This window comes from Psittacula echo (assembly GCF_963264785.1).
Source record: "Psittacula echo genome assembly, chromosome: Z".
In the NCBI taxonomy this organism is placed as follows: Eukaryota; Metazoa; Chordata; class Aves; order Psittaciformes; family Psittacidae; genus Psittacula; species Psittacula echo.
The window spans coordinates 70,413,575-70,437,676 of NC_137742.1; the positions used below are offsets into that span (position 1 = coordinate 70,413,575).

Sequence of the window (24,102 nt, forward strand, 5' to 3'; positions counted from 1 at the left end):
AAGTCCACAAAAATAATGCAGAAAGTTAATGTAACTGGTAGAGAACTTTGAAATGTGTTTATGAAGCCAAATGAGGTTTTCTTCCAGTATTTGTCCCTAACACAATACAATTCACACAGACATAGTTATACGTCCAGACATCTATTATATGGGCAGAGTGTATGAGTTCTACTTTGACCTTGATGGCTAAAGAAAAAAAAACCACATTAATTGCATAATTACAATTCTCTCATAAACCCTCTAAAGTAAACAGACACTGACAATAGTGCAGTTTTTTCTTGTTCTTACTCCTGTGCTCTTTCATTTCCACACTACTATATTTTATAAACAATTTTCAATTTGCAGTCTGTAAGTGACCACAAGATGATCTGTGAAACTAAGACAAAATATATCATTATAATAATGCATACATTCTCACATATACACGAAATAAAAAAATGCAAAATAAGAAAACTGACACCACTGAATAACTTAAAGCCGCTTCAAAAAATATCTTGTCATGTCTGCCCTGAGAAAGTTACATGATTCACATTTTTTTTTTTAAAACCTAAGCTCAGTACTGCTCTATATATTTGGAGAAGACTTTAGAAGTAGCTCCTTTTATAATCATTTTCAGGTTTTCAACAACATACCCCAAGGGTAAATTTTTTGGTTTGGGTTTTGGTTGTTGGGTTTTTTTCATAGAAGAAAACTGAAGTAATATAGATCATAGAATAATCTCCAACAGATGTAAAATTTACTTAAATAAAAACAAAAGGATAATTAATTAGGACACAAACAGAAGGAAGAAAGAAATTGTGGGGTATATGACAAAACACTGCTATCAATGAAAAAAATCCAGGAGAAGAAAAAAAACTCCCAAAATTAAACATCTCATACTTCTAGTAAAGTTTTGCATTTCCCAAAGAGTAAGTACAACTTAATTTAAATTAGGCATCTGATAAATTTCCACATGAATTATACTTGAGTGTCCTGGTATCTGGGGCTGCAAGTAACTTCAAAAACTAGCAAAGCTCTGTTGGAAATGTTTTCCTTTCTTTCCTGAGTGATGAAGATTTCATTACATCATGCATTTGAATATGGTATTGCCAAAGCAAGAAGACACAAAAACTCATGGATGGAAAATAGTAATGTACTGCCAGTAACAAGGGAAGAAATATAGGCCTAAACACAGGTTTCCAGTATTATTTAGTATAACCTAGGGTAAAGGCAGATGTAGTCGGCAAGGACTGCTTAAGTATTGAAAATGCTGCTTGGTTTTTTTTTTTCCTTTATTCAAAATATTTAATTATAATTATAGATATATTTTTTAATATAGCATGTTTCTTTCATACAATTTTAATTTTGTGATGTATGATAGAATTAATACTGAGCAAATAAACAGACCATTAACTCTGAAGGTGAAGGAAAATCTTCATGTTTTCGGAAGTTTGAGTCCTCTCACACATTAAGCTTTCATGATTTTCCTCCTAAAGTTTTCCAGGCCACACAAGATTTTAAAGACCCTCAGATTTCTCACTTCCATGGTGAATGGCTGTCGTTCAACTTTTATCATACAGATGCTGATGGTCCTGTCATTCTTACTTTTTCCAGTTTGACTCTATCTACAGATGGAGGCATAACAGATTTATACTGCATTCCAAGAAAGTTTGTATCCTTTTCTGTATTTTTTAAAAAACATATCCTTCTATAATCGCTTTTAAGCACTGAGGGGTCTTTATTGAATGTTAAAAATGCTTTGTGCTAAAAATACGCAGTGTACATGTAAACTCAGTTTACTAAATTTTCAGATTCCTTTAACTGTCTGTACTCATCAAGACTAATCCATATTTATTTTTTAGCAAGACAAAGCTTCTTTAATGCCTGAAACATCTTAATTTTTCTACCTTGATACTATTCTGTTTAAGAATGTGAAGCTGTCACATGCAGACAAAATTCTGTTTACTAGTAGACAGAGTTTTACGTAATCTTAGGCTGCCAAAGAGATTTTGTCCTGGGTAACAGAACTTTCTGATAGTATTTAGCTCCCCCATTTCATGAATAGTTTATCAATTCTTTTAGTGTGTATCAAAGTAAGGCAGCAATTATTGCTTTCATTTTTCTCTTCATTTAAGCTTATTTTTCAGTTTTAGGGAAATCTTTTGTAACATTGGCCCAGTGTGACACTTGGGACTATCTTTGCAGGTGCAAAGATGCTAAAAATTTAAGTGAGTTATGAGGCTTACCTGATTTTAAAGACTTGTAGCTCTGAAGCAGAATTTGTGATATAAACTACATTATACAATTATTAATTTTATACATAAATGATTGTGAAGTTACCTAACACGCAATAAATCATACAATATTTGTCTTAACAAATTTTGATTTAATCTCATTATATAAATTTTATACAACCCCCCAGAAATTTCATGAATACATATGCATATATGTTTTGCAATTTTTATATTTCGCAACATTTTTCTAAGACTATAAAAAGTAAAACAGTCACATTGTACTTTACAGAAATCTAGTTAGCTTAAAAGCCCCCGAATTGAGAAAAATATGTACACCAGTTAAATACTTTCAGCATACACATTCTAACTTTTACCAGTACATGTGACTTATATAAAGTGCAATGCTGTCTTTTCTATTAAAGTAAAAGATTTTATATAAAATCATGTATCACAGTAATTTAAAAGATATAGCAAAACAGGAAATGGCTCAATGATTAACATATACTTATTTAAATGTTATTTAGCTCCCTTGATTACTTACTTTACCCAGTAATTCTCCCAATGTGACATCTTCATGATTGAGAACCCATTTCTTATCCTATAGAAAGAAATGTGAAGAAGATTTTTCAGTCTGTGCAAATATGTATGGCCTTCTATAAGATACATTTCACTAGAAGCAGCATTGTATTCAGACTGCTCAATCAAAAACATGCCAGGAAGTTTTAAATCTAAACTGTTATAAAACAGTTTAGAAGACTTGCTACACAATAAAATATTGAAATATACCACATGGCAAATTTCTATCAGAAGATTAAGCCTACAACAAGACAGTATGTATGCAGATAGAACACTATACAAATTTTCATACAAGCCTTGGAAATTATACCTATCACCTGTTTTTAACAGGTCAAAATCAGATAAGATACCCAAGTCAAAATCATATAAAAAAACTTCATTTTAGTATATGAAATATAACATGAAATGTAACATGAAATGGTAGATTAAAAAAACCCGACATTTTTCTTCTCAATGTACATGAAGAAGAACAGATTTTTCTATGTATTAACAAGACACATATTTGTATCTCTTCTGTGGTAGTTTGAAATATTACAGGCAACTACTTGAAAAGACAACGTAACAAATGCCAGTTAAAGTATTTGTTGAGTGCTGATGAGCAACAGTACAAATAATCAGCAACAGCTCAAAGACATATAAAAACCAATTACAAACTTCTTGCTGCACAGAAATATTTAATAAATACTTAGCTAAAATGTTAGAACGGGATATTTTAAGTCTTACCCATATTTACTATTTTTCCATTTTACTTCTCTGTTAGCACCTCATCTACTTATCACCTCACAAACACTATTACTGTTCCTCATGTTAGCAGTAAGGCCCTAAGCATTCTTTATTACTAACAAAAAAGGCAAACATCTAAACAAGTGTATGCCAACTTATTAAACCATTTTTCATTAAAACTCACATAAAACCTAGCCAAATGCTGGCTTTGAAGTACACTTAATACACTTAATACAGATTACAAAGTTTTCTGGATCATGGAGTGATCCAGAAGAAGGTCCATATACTGGTCAGGATCACTATATGATCCTGACCAGTATATGATCCTGACCAGAAGAAGGCAGGATGTATATCACAGTGTTAGTGATCCACACCGCAGTTAACTGGAGTGAGCCCAGGCCCGCGCTCTGCTGCATAGCTCCCTTGTCTGCAGGAGGAACTTTGCCACTACATTGCAATGGTGTACTATCCACTGGGTACTAGCAATAACAACACCTGCATGGCCTTACTTTTATGTACAAGTGCCCCAAGAATTTCTCATGTGGACATCCTGTCTGTTTACCAGTAAAAATAATGAACAGAGTTGCTTCCTTGTAAGAAGATCCTCTTATAGCTTGAATAACCAAAATGTGAGAATCTACAGGCCGTGATTGTCCAGCACGCTGCATGTGGACTAGTGGCCCATTCAGTGCTATGCCACCTGGGGCTCCCACTGTCTAAACGGGTGCAAGATTGTCTATCTTACTCTCTCCTTACAATGTTAGCTGTAACAGACAGTATTTTAAATTATACCTTCCAGACTCTGAGTGCTTTTCCTACTGGAATCATTAACAGCACCTCCTGGTACAAAACAGGATCTCTGCAATGTGTATAAATACCCAATGTCAGGGAATGAAGAAAAGGGAGCCAGACTCTTCTCAGTGAGTGGTTCTTAGAAACAGGGCAAGAGGTAATGGGCACAAACTAATGCCCATTAATTAAACCAGGAAATTAATTCTCATCATGAGGAATTTACTGTGAAGGTGGTCAAACACTGAACAGGTTACCCAGAATGATTTCAGAGTCTTCATCTCAAAATCAAAAAGCAATCAAAACACAACTGGACAAAGTTCTGGGAAACTCACAGTAGCTAAACCTGCCTGAGCAGGGGGACTGGAGGAGAGAATCTCAAGAACACCCTTCCAACCTAAATAAGCCTGTAATTTGAAGACAGAGAAAAACTTTCTGTGTGTAAATAGTCCATCAAATCCTAGAATGCTCTGCGTTAGAAGGGACCTTTAAAGATAATCTAGACCAACACCCCTGCCATGGGCAGGGACATCTTTCTCTACATAAGGTTGCTCAAAGCCCCATCCAACTTGATCTTGAACACCTCCAAGGATGGGGCATCCACCCATTCTCTGGGTAATCTGTTCCAGGGTCTCAACACCCTCACAATAAATAATTTCTTCCTTGTACCTAACCTGAATCTACTCTCTTATCAGTTTAAAATAATTGCCCTTTGTCCCGTCACTGGAGGCCCTAGCAAAAAGACTCTCTCTGCCTTTCCTGTAAGTCAACTTTAAATACTAAAAAGCTGCATGGATATCTCCCCAGAGCCTTTCCTTCTCCAAGCTGAACAACCCCAACTATCTCAGCCTCTCTTTGTAGCAGACATGTTCCACTCCTTTGATAACTTTTTGTCTCTCCTCTGGACCCATTCTAATAGTCCATATCTTTCTTGTATGTGGATCTAGGAGAATACAACCAGCGAAGTCTGCTGTCAACTCCTAACGAAGGTGGAGGCTTGTACTGACTGATGGCTCCCTCTTTTTGCAAGGAGGAAATTATTCATGAGATAAGCCAGAGATGTTCTGGGCAACTGAAAGCATTAAACAAGTACAGAAGATTTCAGCTGCACTTGCTGGGAAGGTGGCTACTTATTTCTATCCTCCACATTTTTTGACTGACATGAATTCAGCAGAAAAAAAAAACCAAACCAAAAACGTGTGTGGGGTGTCATTGTTATGGTGACTTCTGTGGTTTTTTAATTCTTCTTACATATAATGTCACAAAATCACACAGACCATTGCTCCTGTAAGCTGTCCTCAGTGTCCACATTCTAGAGACTTTCTGAATGCCTCTGCTTACCCGCACTTCCAGCATGCAACTCCTGTCAGCCCCATCACATGAATTTCTATGCCACACCACCATGCTGTGATGGGATCCATACTCTGTCACTCCTACTCCTGCTGTGAGGAAATACCCTACCAACATAGATGCATCGAACAGTTTGGGTTGAAAGGGATCTTCAGCATCAAACGATCCTTCTCCTACAGGCAAGATTCTTGATTAAAACTACTGCCTCACTGATCAGATCATAAGTAATCTATTTTCTTGATCTCCTCCTTTTGATTTTACTAAAAATCATACATGTTCTATTCACCGCAGATTTTCTAGATTTTTTTTTTTTTTTTTTTTGCTGATTGGATGCCTCATTCAGAAGCTGTTACACTACAAACAGATAGCAAGTGCCATCAAAGTGCACACTTTAGCAGTAAAATGCAAGTTTAAGAAAACAACTTGCAAGTAAAGCTGTAAAGAAAAAAATCACAAAAATGATTACCTGGAGGTATTAGCATAATGGCTTTTAAAATTGAGATGCAAATGGAAAAGCAAAAAAGTTATACAATTAAAATGTAGTGGATTTTTTACTGCTTAATTCCAGTGATACAGTACTTCAGTGAAGTACTTTTTGAAAATATTAAAAACATGGCATTTTAAAGGCTTGTTTATGGAGAAAAAAATCTGATGATTTCCCTTCAGAAGACTAATCAAAGCAAATGGCAACATAAACTGGAACCAAGCAATCTGTGGAAGGATTTGTTATCACTGTATCACTACATTAATCATTACCTGTACTTTTTATGAAAACTTTCAGTCACTTACTATACCAGTATAACCCGTTCATTACATTATCACGGTTCTGCCAGAGCTTTCACAATCAAAGGATTGTTCAAAGTTTGATCATCTTTGTAACTGAAGCTGCCATTGTTGGTTTAGAAAAAATCTTTAATGATCAGCATATGCAAATTATGCAGCCCTGCTACTACCAGTTTCACAAAGTATCAGCAGGTGAATATTCACCTCAGTGGTACATAAATGGAGAGTTTGCTGTTTATGAGATCTTTCTAGGAACAGAAATCTTGAATTAATTTTGTAGGTATATAAACTGCATCTTAAATTCAGAAGATTTATCGTATGTCTCACTCCTGTGGCTACACGGCTGAGCCAGCAGACTGAAAAGGAGGCAGGTGCTGCTTCAGTGATCCTTTCTACTTCCAGATGGAATCTCTTCAGAACTGTTCTTTCACTACTCACCAGGCATCACTTGCACAGATCTCAAAAGCAGACAGCTCAGGAAAAGGATTCAACCCTTAGCATGTTGTACTCTTTTTGATCGCACCTCTCATCATTTGTTTAGCCTTTTAACTTGTACATTTATAATGGAACCTGACACTTGCAATATTTGTCAGATGATCTGCATCAGATTAGCAGAAGGTATATACTTCGATACAATTAACGGAACAGAAACTGTAACCCAGAACTTTCCCTTCCTTCCTTCCTTCCTTCCTTCCTTCTTCCTTCCTTCCTTTTTCTTCCTTCCTTCCTCCTTCCTCCTTCTTCCTTCCATCCTCCCTCCCTCCCTCCCTTCTCCTTCTTTATACCTACCTACCTACCTACCTACTTATCTCATTTCTTTCCCCTCATCCATAAGCTTTTGTGTTATGCTTCTCCCTCCTGGTTTCTCTCTCTCAGATTTAGTGAAAGCCTTAAGGACTATGAATACAGTATTTCTTTCTTTTTTTTTCCCACTGGGAAGTACCAAAACACAATTCTCCTTCCCCTGCATCTTATATAGCCTTGTCTGAGCGTTAACATTGAGCTTCTGGATAAAAAGATGGCAGCTTTCATACTACATTGTAGTTTTCTATTTGCAAAGTAAACTGTTTCACTTGAGATACCTTCACCTGAGATACCCAGCTGCTGCAGGGCATAGGGATTACACACTGTAACTCCTATGCAGACAGAAGTGCCTAAGCCCTAGCACTAGCTAAGCCTGAATTTTCTCCTAAGACTGTAATTTCCTTTTAAGGTACATGACTCCTCATGCTGTGAAAAGAGAGGCTGGAAACCTAACACAGAGTTCTATATTCTGGGATGGTAAGGAAGCGCTTCCAATTTTAGTCCCTAAGTCCATTTCTGAATTCAACTCTGAAGCTGCAGTTAGTCCCTCTGTCCCATAGCATTAATAAAGTTAAAGAAAGCATTTGAAGTAGAAATATTAAGTTAAAAAGGTAGCATGATTGCAGTTTTATCTAGTATCTTCAGGCACTTTTGGGTTACTACAACCCCAAACTGTACCAAAGCAGTTTCTTAAACAGATAGTAAGAAAAAATCTAAGAGAAGAGATGTTGTCACCTACATCATTACCAGTTGTCGTGGTTTAAGCCCAGGCCGTAAATTAGAACCACGCAGTCTACTTCCACCCCCACCTTTCTTCCCCCTCCTGGAGGGATGGGGAGGAGAATCAAAAGAATGCAACTCCCATGGGTTGAGATAAGAACAGTTTAATAACTAAGGTATAACACAAATCACTACTGCTACCACCAATAATAATGATAAAGGAAATAACAAGGAAGAGAATACAACCGCTCAGCAACTGGTACCTCACTCCCCACCCCACCATGATCCAGCCCTTCCGGCTAACTCTCAGTTACATCCCAGGCATGACGTGCTGTGGTATGGAATACCTCTTTGGCTAGTTTGGATCAAGTGCCCTGTCCCTGCTTCCTCCCGGCCTCCCCTCCTCCCTGCAGAGCATGAGACTCACAAAGTCCTTGGTCAGGGTAAACATTCTGACCAGCAACTGAAAACATCGGCTTTATCAGTACTATTCCCAGGCCGAAAGTCAAAACCACAGCACTGCACCAGCTACTAAGGAGAAAAACTGACTGCTGCTGCTGAACCCAGGGCAGTATCCACCCCTTATTCCATACCATTCATGTCATGCTCAGATCCCACATTTTCCATATACCCTCACTCTCACCTCAGTGCACTCTTATCCTAGTGCACGGACCAATCCTTATAAAGCTGCTGAGTCCATTCGGTCCATGATGTTGGGCTCCATCTCTTGTAACAGTCTTTCAGAGTAGGAGAGGCTGTGTGCAGTGTTCACACTCGTGAATAACCTGGGCAATAGTGTCCATTGCTAAGTCCACCCCTCGATCATGAGTCCATCTCTATGTTGCATCTCTGCCCTGATGGCCTGAAGTGTCACGGGCCTACCAGGCTGAAAATAATTCACCCTCCCCTTCAGCAGTTGCTGCAACTTGTTGTTGGGGACTCCACACAGCTGCCTTCCATCTCTGACGCTTCCAAAGCACTGGAGGGGCCCAGTGGACTAGATACTCGCCCATACTGTCCCACACACCCTGCCACTCATGACTGTCCAGCCTTGGGGAAAACCTCTTGGTCCCCCTATATCGTCGTCTAACCCCAGACAAGACCCAAACCTGACTCTGCTTAACCTTTGAGATCAGACAAAATGGTCATGGGTAGAACACACCCTGTGTGTGTGCCAACATGGTGATCCCCATCACAATCAGCAGGCAGGTCTCAAGGGTACCCAAAGGCCATTCAAACCCTTCAGAACTCTCAAATGATGCTGCTGTACTTGTCACTGGGGCTGGTGTAGCTGCTCTGCTTGCCGGCTCTCTCATCACCAGCTTCTCTTCTTCTGAGTCCAGATCTTCCTCCTCTGCCTTGCTGGGAAATGCTGCGGGGTCTCCTGCGTCCTCCTGGGGCTCAGGCTCACGGGGCTCAGCGGGCGGCTGCTGGGGGATGCTCTCAGCTGCCGCGGGGCTGGGCTCGGCCGCAGGGCTCAGCTCCTCTGCCGCCTCCTCCCAATGCTCAGCAGCCGCCTCCTTCCCTTCCTCGTCCGCCCCAACCTCCTCCACTGGCAGTCGCTCCCTGCCGGCCTCCGACCCCGCTCCTGCCGCCGCTTGGTCCCCGGGGCTGCTCTCCTGGGCCGCTTCAGCCGCCGCCGGCTCCTGGAGCTGCTCCCCCTCGGCTTCCCGCAGCCTCACGAAGACAGAGGAGAGGACGAGGGCCAGGACGGTGAAGAGCAGCGGGACGGCCAGGTACAAGTCCACGGCCACGTCCATTCCACCCTGCTGCCGGAGCCCGCCCATATTACAAGCCATTACCATAAAGGACAGTGAAACAAGAACCTTAGCCCAAGGCCCACACTTGATAAACACTAACACAGCAAATACCGGCTCTAAGTAAGCTACAGCATACTGAAACTGTGACATCAAGAGAAACAACTTTGAGAGCCAATAAATCAGCATTGTGCCTCGGTCAGATCTGTTGTTCAAGCCCCATATTGGGCGCCAAAAAGAACTGTCGTGGTTTAAGCCCAGGCCGTAAATTAGAACCACACAATCTACATACCCCCCCACCTTTCTTCCCCCTCCTGGAGGGCCGGGGAGGAGAATCGAAAGAATGCAACTCCCATGGGTTGAGATAAGAACAGTTTAATAACTAAGGTATAACACAAATCACTACTGGTACCAACAATAATAACGATAAAGGAAATAACAAGGAAGAGAATACAACTGCTCACCGACCAGTACCTCACCCCCCACCCCGCCGTGATCCCACCCTTCCAGCTAACTCTCAGTTACATCCCGGGCATGACGTGCTGTGGTATGGAATACCTCTCTGGATAGGTTGGGTCAGGTGTCCTGTCCCTGCTTCCTCCCAGCTTCTCCTCCTCCCTGGCAGAGCGTGAGACTCACAAAGTCCTTGGTCAGGGTAAACATTCTGACCAGCAACTGAAAACATCGGCTTTATCAGTATTATTCCCAGGCCGAAAGTCAAAACCACAGCGCTGCACCAGCTACTAACAAGGAGAAAAAATGACTGCTGCTGCTGAACCCAGGACACCAGTGTATAATTCTGGCACTTGTCCAAAACCAAACTCATCTGTCAAGAAACAAACCTGATTTTCTAACTTGCAGTGTGTTGCATATCCCTTTAAATATCTGTCCTGGGTTCAGCAGTAGCAGTCATTTTTCTCCTTCTTAGTAGCTGGTGCAGTCCTGTGGTTTTGACTTCCAGCCTGGGAACAGCTCTGGTAACACCGATGTTTTTCTGCTTAGTAATGTTTACTCTGAACAAGGACTTTCTGAGTCTCATGCTCTGCCAGGGAGGAGGGGAAGCTGGGAGGAAGCAGAGGCAGGACACCTGACCTGAACTAGCCAAAGGGGTATTCCATACCACAGCACATCATGCCCAGTATATAAACTGGAGGGAGTTACTCAGAGGGGCAGATCGCTGCTTGGGCTGGGCTGGGTATCGGTCAGCGGGTGGTGAGTGGTTGTATTCTCTTCCCTTGTTATTTCCTTTATCATTACTATTGGTGGTAGCAGTAGTGATTTGTGTTACACCTTAGTTACTGGACTGTTCTTATCTCAACCCGTGGGAGTTACATTCTTTTGATTCTCCTCCCCATCCCTCCAGGAGTGGGGGGTGGGGAGGGGAGAAGGGGGGGAGTGAGACAGAAACTGTGTGGTTCTGATTTGCAGCTGGATTTAAACCACAACAATACTGTTTCAAAACAAAGTGTCACTGGTTCAGATTTATCTTCAATTAATGAACAGCACTGCAGGGTGGACACTAACAAAGAAAAGATTCTTTCTACAAGTATGTTGTCTCACTAAGTGTGTTCAAATTGCACTGAGTTGAATATGTCATCATTCAATATTTTTGACAGCTTCCAGTAATTAAATAAATCCTTTAAGCACACAAAGGAATGGAGGCATACTAGCATATTATTAAAAAAAGTCAGAAATAAAGTCACGACTTTTTGCCTGTCTGATCATAAATTTCATGATCTTCTGGAAGTGCTTAATTCTGACTGGGAATAAAAAGTAAATATTTCTCCAATTGTTAAATGTTATTACTCTACAGACTAATCATGCATACAAAAGATACTGAAAGTTAGAAATGTGACAGAATAATGTAAAACAAAAAATAATCTTTAGTGTAGGTATAGATAAACAGACACTGTAATGCCCCTCAATTTAAGTCACAGAAATTTTCTTTTCAATTGAGCTGCTTCTACATCAAATAGAGCAAACCCACCATGTTTCCATACCTAATCATAAACTAATCTGAATGAGAGAGGACAGAACTCTGGAGACTATTAATGCACTACTATTCCTCCCAGAAGGAAACTGCTCAGCCGCCTTCTTGTAAGACCAGTATAAATCTCTCTTTAGCTCATGCTTGTTCAGATTTTTCTATTGTTAATTTTGGGCCACAGCATATAAAAGCACTTTAGACATATCCGGTTACAGAATTTAGTGCTTGAGGATGCTTGTTTTTTATGTTAATAATATATCTTATTTCCAAATGGAATTAAGAAACACAGGACTTTACCACATTCTAGTTTATTTATGTCCTATAGCTTTCCCCATGAAGGGAAAGTGAATTACATGACTGCCAAACTTCTTAGCCAAGCACAGTAACCAACTTGGCTCAGCTCAGATAGAGCTCTAGTGCCTCTTGGCAGATAACCGTTTATCAGACATGAGGAGCTATTTGCATAAGCAAGGTTTTGAGATTCTCTATGGAAGAATATCGGGGAAATTACAAGATACCTAAAGGATAGAAAGGAACTGCCTCAAGGTGGGCTTTCACCTTCCTCCTGAGAGGGACCTAAAGATGAGCAGGAACCCTACTGAGACTGCTTTAGGCAAAGGTATTCTTTCTCTCCTGGCTGGGAAAGGCATTACTGTCTTCTGAAGCCACATCCTCACACCTATTTTGTTTAATGGTGTTACTTTTCCTTGATTATTCATCCTCCTGATTTCCTGAGCAGCAGAGCACCAGTGTGTTGTGAGGGCTGGCTGCTCCCTGGAGCCATGGGGGACCCCTGAGGCTCACTCACACCACTGCCATCAGCAAGTGAGCAGGGCAGGCTGGGTAGACAGCCCCAAGTTCAGATCAGCCACATCCTGGGTGATAAAGAAGGTCTGGGGCCAAGTCAGGAGGTCAGCTTGTGAGTCAGTCTGAGGGTGAAGGCCAGTGAGGGGAACCAGAGTCAGACACATCCCATGACTGGTGGGGACGTTCATAGTGACAAGGCAGTGCCAGGCTCAGTCCGGAAGCAATCTGGGCATCAAGGGCCAGGGTCTGATGAATGGGGCACATGACCAGGCACAGGGCTGTGAGGCAGCAGGAGCTGGGGCTCAGCTGAGCAGCAGAGTCTCAGCCAAAAGTGGCTCCCACAGGACAGGGTCTGGCTCTGCATCAGACTTTCACCCAGCTGAGCATGGAAGGAGCAGCCCTCAGTTGCATCATCCTGTTGATGCTACGCCCCATCCAGGAGAGGGGATGCTCTCAAGACCCTTACTGACCTAGCCTTTTACTAGTAACACCTTTGGAGTCCTATATCTGCATCTTCCCTTTGAAGATACTGCTAGATCTGTTATCAAAATGATAAGAAACAAGGTGTCAACTAGGCAATCCACACAGTGGAGAACTTGATCAGCCTTGACACTGCTACCCTTCCCCAAAGCTCAGGTACTAGCTAACTGTCATCATATTGAAGGTATTTAATATGTAATTAAAGAAATAAACCTCCAACTGTGAAAAAGAATACTTCAAAAATAATCAGAAATTTCTCTTTTTACTTGTAAAATAAAGTTCTCTGAATATAAGATGTTAGTTAGTAAGCCTCATGGCTTCCTGGACTATGGTGAGTTTCAAGAGCTGAGCAGTCAGAAGGGAATCAGTTGGTCCTTTCTTCAGTGAAGAGGCAGGTATTAGAGTTGTGTGCAACACCACTGAGGCCAAAGTATGAACAGCAGATGGTGGCTGTACAAGACATGACCTCATTTTTCTTTTTCTGAGCTATGAGACTGAAACATTATCACTATTGCCCTGAATTTCTTCCAGGTAAGCTCAGTCTGAAGTGTAGTTTTCCTCCTGCCTATCTGCCTTCATTAGTAGAAACTGCATCAAAGAATTCACAAATTATTATGCCAGGAAGCAGTCTTATAAATCAATTGTAGTAAATTATAACAGCTTTCAATGAGATGAAAAACGTAACGCAGAACAAATACTTAAGTGTTCACATTCCCCTAGCACTATTTTTCTATAATTTTTGGTAACAATTTCAATCATCAAGTACTCTAAAATGGTACTTTTTCAAATTAACAACGAGCATTAACGCAATTACATACTAAGCATCTTTAAAACAGACATTTAGGGAATTAGATGTGAATTTATGAGCCTCAGCTTAAACACTTTAAAATCTTAACGTTTTTAATAGGACAGAGAAAAAGGGATAAAAAAAAAAAAAAATGCCACCTGTGCTTATATTCAGTTTCAGAGTGTCATCAAACAAAACCAAGATTCTTACCCAGAAGCCAAAGCAAGATTTGTGAAAGAGGAAGAGTGAGCAAATCCTGATAAGGTTCCATCACAGTACGAATAAATAAGAACTCAATGTTATCATCACTTCATTTACTTATTTCATGCTGTCACATTATTTACTCTAGCTACTTCAGACCACATTAAAATAATAAAGCTGGATGCCATCATGCTAATGAAGGCAGTATCTACAGCAAATTCTGCCACCACTTTTAATCGTAACAGTAGGAGTAATAAAAGCAGAAAAGGCTAAAGACCTCTCGAAACTGGAAAACTTAACTGACTTGGAGAACCCCAAAATGGCTGAAGGAAAAGGAAAACATACTGCTTTAAAAGAACTGAAAACATAAGACTTCCCAACCTAAGAATCTACCTGAACACAGCATGGAGAATTTAGCAAAAGCCTAAATATCCCTCCCTTTTCCCTCACCCCAGTAAATTAATCATTACTATTACTCTAAAAAAATAATAAAAATAGAATTATAGTGTCAGCCTCTCACAAGTACAGTGCATAAACATGCATTATGCTCATTTCTCCATGCTGTACACAGAAAAAATGCATTCAGAAAAATATTTTGAAAAGTAATATTTGCTCTCCTTCTTCCAAATGACATAGAAAATATCAAAACTATGAATTACTGCAGCCAAGAGGTATTTTTCCACAAAAAAAAAAAAAAGAAAAAGTCAATCTTTCATTTTGAGTATTAATGATAATTAGAGTAAGACTCTTTTTAATGGATATGAAAATAATAATCATAGATAATTTTTTATCACATTTGGATACCACTTAACAGAACTTGATGAATCAGACGAAAAACAGAAAATGAGTAACAGTTGTGTACATGTGGATAAGGCCTAAAAATATGGAAATGAGAAATTATTTTCTTAGAGAAGTACTATTTTTGACACCACTTATGCCAGTATATCTAATGTGCGTATCAATTTCATGAATCATAAACTATGCGTTTCAAGTCCTTCAGATTAAGTACAGAAATAAGGTAGCTAGTGGATAGATTTTTCATAAGAACAAGTGAGTTTTACAAAAGGGGTTTTTAAAAAACCCTGCAGACAACTTCTTTAAAACTGTTTCAGAATAAAGATTCATGAGCTGTAAAAATTATTATAGAAGCTGTTTTGCGTTATTATCAGCACTGTATTAAGCCACACTGATGAAACTCAATGTGAGCTGTAAAACAGAATAATAGTGCAAATAGGTTTACCTCCTTGGAAAAAAGCACTATTTCATCTGACCTGTTATTGTTCCATAAAAAAACCACTGTGTAGTTCAACCTTTCTGCTAAATCAAATTCTAAGTCACCATAAATCTAGAGGGTAGAATTAAGATTTGCAAAAGCTACTATTCAGTGTATAAGCTGCAGAAGTGACAGACTGACTGCACAGCTTTTCTTTGAGCATTCTTTCTTGAAGATCAATAGACAAAATTACTGTAGAAGTAACATGCAAACCCAGTTTTCTTCAGTTTTTTAGTTGAAGGATGTGCACTATTTCCTTAAGTTTATACTCTCTTATTCATCAAAGGACTAGAAAGATGCTACGGATCTTTCAGGAAAAAATACAGGAAATAAAATATAAGAAGAAAGAAACCCTGAGAAGGAACCTGGTGAAATCCTTAAGCACAGGAAAAGGAAAGTCAAGTTTATGTCAAAACCATCATATTTCAAACACATTAAAGAAACTTGTAGCATTCCTCTCTACCTAATACAGTAAATCCAGCCCCCAAACCGAAGTACTTTGAATCACCTGTCAATCAAATATATGCAAACAGAGAAATTATCTGCCCTTTATCAGATATGCCCTCCAAAATAGTGAGAATCTTCTGTATGCTCAAAGGCAAACAAAACTGTGTGATAACATAGTTTCCCATTTAAACATTCCTTATGATTCAAAAAGAGAGGAAGGCAAAGACCCTGGCTCTATCCTTTTTGTACCCTCCCTGCAGGTGCACCCTTAGAAGTGTTATCTTCCAATTTTATTCTAAACCTGAACACAGAAAGAAATACCATACAGACAAGGCTGAATCAGAAACATTCAGTAGTGCAGATTTTCAATGCTATGGCCTTTAAAAAAAAGCTACTGAAAACTTCGATCACTGGATATAAATCAACTTTGTTACTCCTTGTTCAGGTAGCCTTATGTGCCTGTTACTATAACATATTTTTAAGAGATTTTTTGAGAAAAAATACTCTAAATTTCAAAAGTAGTCAAGATACCTGAAATTATACATACACTTGGTTTAGCACTTTGTTCGCATGAGAAAATTACTCTCCTTTTTACCTTTTCTCATTAGGATGCAATACCTTGAAAGTACAGACCACCATTATGAAAGATGCCTTCTTATTGTTACCTGACAGAAATATTGCAACATTCTCTGCTAAAAAGCCTTAAAAGGAAATCCTGTAACACATCTATGTTCAGTAAAAATAGGAACATAACTGAAATCCATCTCTAGTATTAAGATACGAAACTCTGTTATCAAATACCAATAGCTGCAGCCTCCTATTCAGATTCCAGAACTAAACTTAAAAAAGTACTGAAAATCTGGCCAAATTGTCCTAAAAAAACATACTACCAATTTTCTTGACATATGAATCAAAAGCCTTCTGCATGATCATCATAATACTGAATGACAAATAAGTGGCAAAAGATTCATTTTGTTCTTATGCAATAGATACAGTAATTTTCTATAAGTACATCTTTTACTTACTATAAATCCTCACTTCGGACTGTGGTTTCATTTTTCTTAGAGAAAAGATCTATTTTAACATTTAAAAATGCATGTGTCAGACTTAATGAGAATTAGAGTTTTGGGCCAAAAATCAACACACATTGACCATAACCACCAGGTGCTTCTCGGCATTGCTACAAGCCTGGTCAGATGCATGGGTACCACGCTTGTAAATCAAGCTACAAACCTTGTAATTCAAGCTACAAACCTAGCATGGGTAAAACTGCAATAACTGAATTGCTCACTGCTACAGCCTGCTTCTCACTTTCCAGCTGAGATTTATACCCCCTAAAGAGCTGTCCTCAGATCAAACAAATGCAAGATGATATTCCCAAAAGGCACACCATTACTGCAGCTTTTTCCCTTTCCTGTCACAAGACAAGAATTTCTAACAGGATGACTTTGTGATAAACTTGAAAGTCTCTTTGGTAAGTCTCTTTGCTTCAGCAAACTTCAGCTTGTTTTTCAAAATAAAGCAAAACCAAACCAAACCCCCGTAAAGCCAATCAACACTAAAGAGAAGCAAAACGCAGGAAAACAACTTCTGTTTAGCTTTGCATGGATAAGTGTATGCTAACTAAATGTTAAAGGAGCCAGTATTACTTCTATGGTACTACTAAGAAGCTGAAACATGGACCAGATACACTTCATGCTGTTCATCTTTGAAAGCTAAGCTCAAAGACTTCTAAATGCAAACTACTCAAATTGGTTCAGTGACTGAAAAATTAGCATCATGTCAGATTTTTATGAGTCCATTTTCATGAAAGCACTGCTCTCCATTAAATGTATATTTCTGCATAATTTCTTTCCATGTCTAACATTAACATACTCTGGCAAGAGAGCATCAGGTTCACAGAATTCTTACATCATTTGCAAACTTATTCATCAATATTAGAACCACTATAACAAATCACTTTTTTCTTTTTTTTTTTTTAACACTTTTCATTCATCTCACTAAGCATTAACTGGTTCATCATTTTCCCATGTACAGAAAATGCTGAGCCTGTATTCCAGGCTTTTTTGTCACATCAAAATGGAATCAGTTTTAAAATGAAAGTTACTGTAAATATATATATGGCCTAATTATCTGACAAGGTTTTTTTTCCATCAGCTCAGAATCTGAATTTACTACAGAGGATCACATATAGAATGGTTTGGGCTGGAAAGGACCTTAAGATCATCTAGTTCTAACCCCTGACATAGGTGGGGCACCTCACCATAGACCATGTTGCCCAAGGCTCTGTCCTTGAACACTGACAGGGATGGAGCATTTACCACTTCCTAGGGCAACCTGTTCCGGTGCCTCACCACCCTCACAGTAAAGAACTAATTCCTTACATCTATCCTGAACTTCCCCTGTTTCAATTTGAACCCGTTATCCCTTCTGCTATTGCTACAGTCCCCAAGGAAGAGTCCCTCCCCAGCATTCTTACAGGCCCCCTTCAGATACTGGAAGCCTGCTACGAGGTCTCCACGCAGCTTTCTCTTCTCCAGGCTCAACAGCCCCAACTTTCTCAGCCTATCTTCATATGGGAGGTGCTCCAGTCCCATGATCATCCTCATTCCCCTTCTCTGCACTTGCTCCAACAGTTCCATGTCCTTATGTTGAGGACACCAGAACTGCACACAATACTCCAACTGAGGTCTCATGAGAGCAGAGTAGAGGGGCAGGATCACCTCCTTTGACCTGCTGGTCACGCTCCTTTTGATGCAGCCCAGCACACGGTTGGTTTCTGGGCTGCGAGCACACACTGAAGCTGGCTCATGTTCATTTTCTCATCAGCCAACACCCTCAAGTCCTTCCCCGCAGGGCTGCTCTGAATCTCTTCTCTGCTCAACCTGTAGCTGTGCCTGGGATTGTTCTGACCCAGGTGTGGACCTTGCACTTGACTTGGTTGAACTTCATGAGGCTGGCACTGTGCTACCTCTCAAGCACGTTAAGGTCCCTCTGAATCCCATCCCTTCCCTCCAGGTATCAACCAGACCACAAAGCCTAGTGTCATCAGCAAACTTGTGGAGGATGCATCAATCCCTCTGTCCATGTTGCCAATAAAGATATCGAACAAGATCAGTCCCAGCACTGATCCCTGAGGGACACCACTCGTTACCCATCTCCAGTTGGACACTAGCTGTTGATCACAAGTCTGCGTGTGGCTATCCAGCCAGTTCTTTATCCACCGCGTGGTTTACCCATCAAATTGATGTCTCTCCAATTTAGAGACAAGGATGTTGTGTAAGACAGTGTCAAAGGCTTTGCACAAGTCCAGATAGATGATGTCTACTGCTCTGCCCCTGTCCATCAGTTTCGTAGACCCCTCACAGAAGGCAACCAAATTGGTCAGGCAGGATTTGCCCTTAGTGAAGCCATGCTGGCTGTCACCAATCGCCTTGTTGTTTTTCATGTGCCTCAGCATGCTTTCCAGGAGAATCTGCTCCAAGATTTTACCAGGTACAAAGTGAGACTGACTGGTCTGTAGTTTCCCGGGTCTTCCATTTTCCTGTTTTTGAAAATTTCCCTTTTCCCAGTCATTGGGAACTTTCCCTGACTGCCATGATTTTTCAAATATACCATTTTCTTGGATCTTGGATCCTTTTCGAAGGATCCAAAGACTAGGACTTCGTTGGCACTAGTGATCTTGACAATAGCAGATCTGTCAAGTGAAATGGTGCTGAGGACCTGAAATGTGCATCTGGGGGAAAAACATTATTTCAAACTAGATGTCTCCTGCTTCTGAAGACCCAACAGCCTCCCATAAGCAGATGTGCACCTTTCCTTTTATTTTCAGCTGAATGTTTGAATCCTTGGAGACTGCTCAATGATGGAAGCAAAGCATCCTAAGTGGCATGGGCAGATTTGCTTCAAAAGCGTATTTCTGATCCAAGTGAAAACATTAATGCACATATACTCAAATAAACATAGCATTCCTTATTTCTTTGATGATTCCCTTTTCTAGTAGTTAAACTGAAGCATATTCACAACTTAGATTTCTTAGATGTAAAAAAATGTATTTTAGAAAATTTCAAAACCTTCTCAAAATTATGTCAAGGATGTTAGAAAGTTAAAATCTATTTAATATGGTTAAAATAGCATTTATTTTAATAATGTCCTTGGGTGTGCACTGAGGTTATTCAAGGAGTTTACATATCAGTCACCTCACCAATAATCAACTGAAGAACCTAACATACATTTTTTCTAAAAGATTATAAATAAATATGAGAGACTTTTTCATTAAAGAAATCACTTGCAGATATGTTTTTAACACCTTCAGTTTTTCTAATTTAAATTCTATTATTACAGTATCATTAAAATTCCAAGCAGACAGATTTGGTCTACATGAAATGAGATGTGGGACAAGCCTTTTGTGATACAATTAAGATTGTTCCTTTCAAATGCAACGTCTCAGAAAGTGAACATTAATTTCACTAATATGGTAAAGAAGGATGAATGACTGGGAATCAGGACTGCAAAAACAAATTGCAAAGCATACATTTTTTTCTGTGAAGTTCTGTCATATTTAACTTTCATTTCCTAAGTAGGTTGTTACAGAGACAACAGTTTGCATAAGAAGATTAAAGACTGCACAGAATGTCAAAGACTGCTTTGCAGCTATAGTACAAAGAAAACACAGTCTTGAAGATTTTGCAGATGTCAAATGAATTTTAAGGAAATGATCAAAAATATTCTGGTAATAGCATATGATGCCTAAAATACCTGCAACACTAGGTGTCAGAGTGCATATGCTATTTCTGAATGCAATTTAAAATGTCTCCACTTGCCCTATATATAAAAGCCAGAGCTCCATGCAATTTAAAAAGGAAAGCTCACAACACTCTTTGTCTTAGTTCTGAAATACTTTTTCCAACAACTAGTTTTTATCAGATGGGACAGCTAAAATCATCATAACATCATAGCTCATACCAAAAGGTATTACAAAACAAAATAATTTAGTTGGGTTTGGTTTTTTTTTGTTTGTTTGGGTTTTTTTTTCTTTGGGGGGGGGGTGTTTGTTGTTTTGTTGGGTTTTTTTTTTTAACAACAGCTGCTGTAAAGCAATTTAAATCATCCAGCTAACACTCTTTCAATACTGTCTTCTTTGGTTCAAGTTACTGGTCATGAAGCAGTACGTACACTATACACTGGTTTTAGCTTACACAAAGTATAGGCACATATTAGACACTCAGATCATATTTCATATATTCTTGAAAACCTATATACAATATATAAAATATATAAATTACATAACGTAGTACAAAAAATCTATACAGTAAAGTTTCATGTCACCCAATACTCTTCTCAACACTAGCAGTCAGTGCTACCATGGACATCCTTTCCATTACTTCGTATAACCTATCAGAATGCAAACTGAAATGTTCATTAACCCTAAAGGAAATACTTCTGCATATTAAGACTGATGCAAATCAGCACTAAATAAGTCATATGAAAAAAATAAATGGAGCCTGTGTGACTGGATTTTATGGATTACTTGCAGCACTTCAGGAAACCTGAATAGCCAAAAGTACTTGCACTGCAGCTCAAATCTACTACCAACTGGTCATAAAACTAGCATGATTCTAGAGGAAATACTAGTATTTCCACTAATTTTAGTTAAGACTAATTCAACAAGTATAGAGAGGAGAAGTCCGCTTCATTTTCCCCCTAAAAATAAAAATAATTAAAAAGGAAAAAAACCAAGCAAAAACAAAGAAACCAGAACAAAATCACACACACACATACACCCCAACAAAAAACCAAACCAACCAAAACCAAAAACTGCGACAGTAGAAAACCCTGCCTTAAAAGTTGTCCTCCATCTCTTTGTAAGGAGATTATGACACAATGTAGTGGTATGGGTTCATGGAAAGACTCACCACACAGTCGCATGTCTGCATGGTTATCACTGAGGTATTCAAATGATCTGTTTGTACATTTATATCTCAAAGGCCATGAGATCAAGTACAGTCATGGAGAAATGATCAGGAAACTGATTTGGGACCATATTTCTCCATAGTATAGGTACTGGAAAAATTTTTTGCCAATAAATAGTTACATAAAACAGTGCATAAATTGAAACTTGACTTTATAAAAAAATTTACAACAAAACAAAAATAAAATGTTAGGAATACTGAGACTCCTTGTCTTCCATGTAAATAACAGAGAATGAAGAGATGATGTTTTCCAGATGATGTTTTCCTATTTGACCTTAACAGAGAATAACTAAGTTCTGATATCATTTATTATGTAGTAACATACTGCACTACAGTTTTACATTTGCTAAAATAGGCCTGCTTTCACAGTAACAGGAAACAGAAAAGTCCTTAAACATTTAAATCAAGTATTGTATTATAGAAGACCAGAATTTGCAAATAGGTACAAAAAGGTATTTTCAGTTTGATAGCCCTTTATTTGTGGCTTAAACAGTTTGTACCAAAATACAACTTATTCATGCATCAAAATAACATCTGACATTTTCTCATATGTTCCACAATGAATTTAAGCAGTATTTTACGTTCAATAAAGTGCCAAGTTGGTAATTACCAAGACATTAGCCAAAAATGTGTATTTACAAAGCCCCACTCTTTAAATTTTAAAATCATATAATTTCGTAAGCATACGTAAGTGTTAAAAAAAACCACAACATTTTTGAGAATGGAATATGCTTTAATTTTTTAGGATTATTAGGGAAAAATGACTAGAATATTGGGGTAGGAAACTAACTCTGAAATATAAATTGTTATGCTTCCTGAAATTCTGTACACACAGAAGGTGCTTTACACATGCTTAAAACCAGTCTTAGAAAAAAAAAATCAAGAACAAATGGCTTACTCGTAGTTAAAATGCAAAGATTAAAGTGGAAAAGAGTTTGCTTATGAATGAAACATCAATTAAGTTGATAGCAACTACAAAACTACTGGAGGAAGACAAGGAGTCTCTTAAGCTTTCTAAACAGTGATATACTTTAATATTTTCATCCCTTTAATTTCCCTTCTGAAAGACTTTCTGCAATGGAATGACAGTACCTTTCTCTGTGTCTGTATAACTTCTGACACATAAAATAGAGACAAAAGAGTTGCCATAAATTCCAAATTTCATGAGAACTTTACCAGTTAAAGAACTCCAATTTAACAAAAAAATTTCTTCATCACAAATTTATGGGCAATGAACTACTACTTTCAATTCTTGGAAATTAAATCCAAATGGAAAACAAAAACCAAAATATTTTGTCAGATGCTGAATGCCATTCTTTCAAGACAGTAAAGATTTACTACAAGAATCAGGATGGAGCACTATTTTAAAGAAATGTTTTGCATGGAGGAGAGAAGGTTGAAAAGCTCGGTCACAAAATGAGCAAGAACTGAAATACCTTCCAAGAAGTTGCACAGAAACATAATTTAAATAACAATACAAACATCCTCTCCAAATTCTTTTCAATTAAACAGAGTTCTTGGAATATATGCAATACCTTAACAACAGGATTCAGCAGAACAACACCGGATTTCTTTGTAATAACTTGCTTTGTTGTGTAATGATGTTCTATGAGCTGAGGAATAGTTGGAAATCCAGTTCCTTCAAAACGATACTGATTCTGTAAGGAGGTAAAAGGAAATAATTGTTTCTCTACAAGCAATATTTTGAACAAGAAACTGCAAAAGCGTATGACTGAGCTCCCCTCACTAGTAAGAAAATAAAGAAATATTTGCTTTCACAGAGCTAGATTCTTTTTCTGATCTACTTAATAGCATTTCTACTGAATTAAATGGAATGATAGTTAAGAAGATGATAAATTAGTAAATGCAAAATTACTGCATCACTCATTTAAGGCAAGGTGATAACTATTTTTTTTAACTCATAATTTAAATATTTAGGACAGTTGAAGCCCTGACAGAGTGAAAAAAAAGATATTCTAAACTACAAAAAAACCCCCAACTTCCTAATTACTTAAAATTCTAAGAATTACAGATAACAAACTAAAAACTAAGCATCAGGCAATAAAATAAACAGGAGATGAGAAACATTATCTAACTTTGATCTCACTGCATTTACGATGTTTGATAAAATTAATAAATCCCTAGCACAGAGCACAAGATGCATGATTGGTCTTTAATAAGCAGTATAGACCAGAAGAATCTACAGCAGCTAAGAAAAAAAGAGCACGCTCTGCACAGAATTCACAGAGAAGTTAGGCAAGACAGAATTCCCTCCCTCACTTCATAAATTTATTTTTTTATATATATAATTAAACACAATGGAAACAGTTAAATCCTTACTACTTTCTTAGATGCATGTAACATTTTCTTGGCAAAGACTGCTATGACATATAATTTTTTCAGGTTTTAAGGAGAAAAATTGATGTCATTGCT

At 38.4% G+C, this 24,102-nt stretch overlaps 1 protein-coding gene across 3 annotated transcripts in view; it reads right to left on the bottom strand.

The window, feature by feature from the left end:
* FER (FER tyrosine kinase) overlaps window positions 1–24,102 on the bottom strand; it is a 166,161-nt gene that overhangs the window by 61,793 nt on the left and 80,266 nt on the right. Inside the window, exons 13-14 of one of the 3 annotated variants that reach the window (XM_080636602.1) lie at window positions 23,205–23,327; window positions 2,755–2,811 (exon numbers count right to left, since the gene is read on the bottom strand). In XM_080636602.1, coding sequence (XP_080492728.1) covers window positions 2,755–2,811; window positions 23,205–23,327 — 180 coding nt within the window. Of the gene's footprint in view, window positions 1–2,754; window positions 2,812–23,204; window positions 23,328–24,102 lie in introns of those variants that run through there. The other 2 variants (XR_013958641.1, XR_013958640.1) reach the window with 2 other exon arrangements.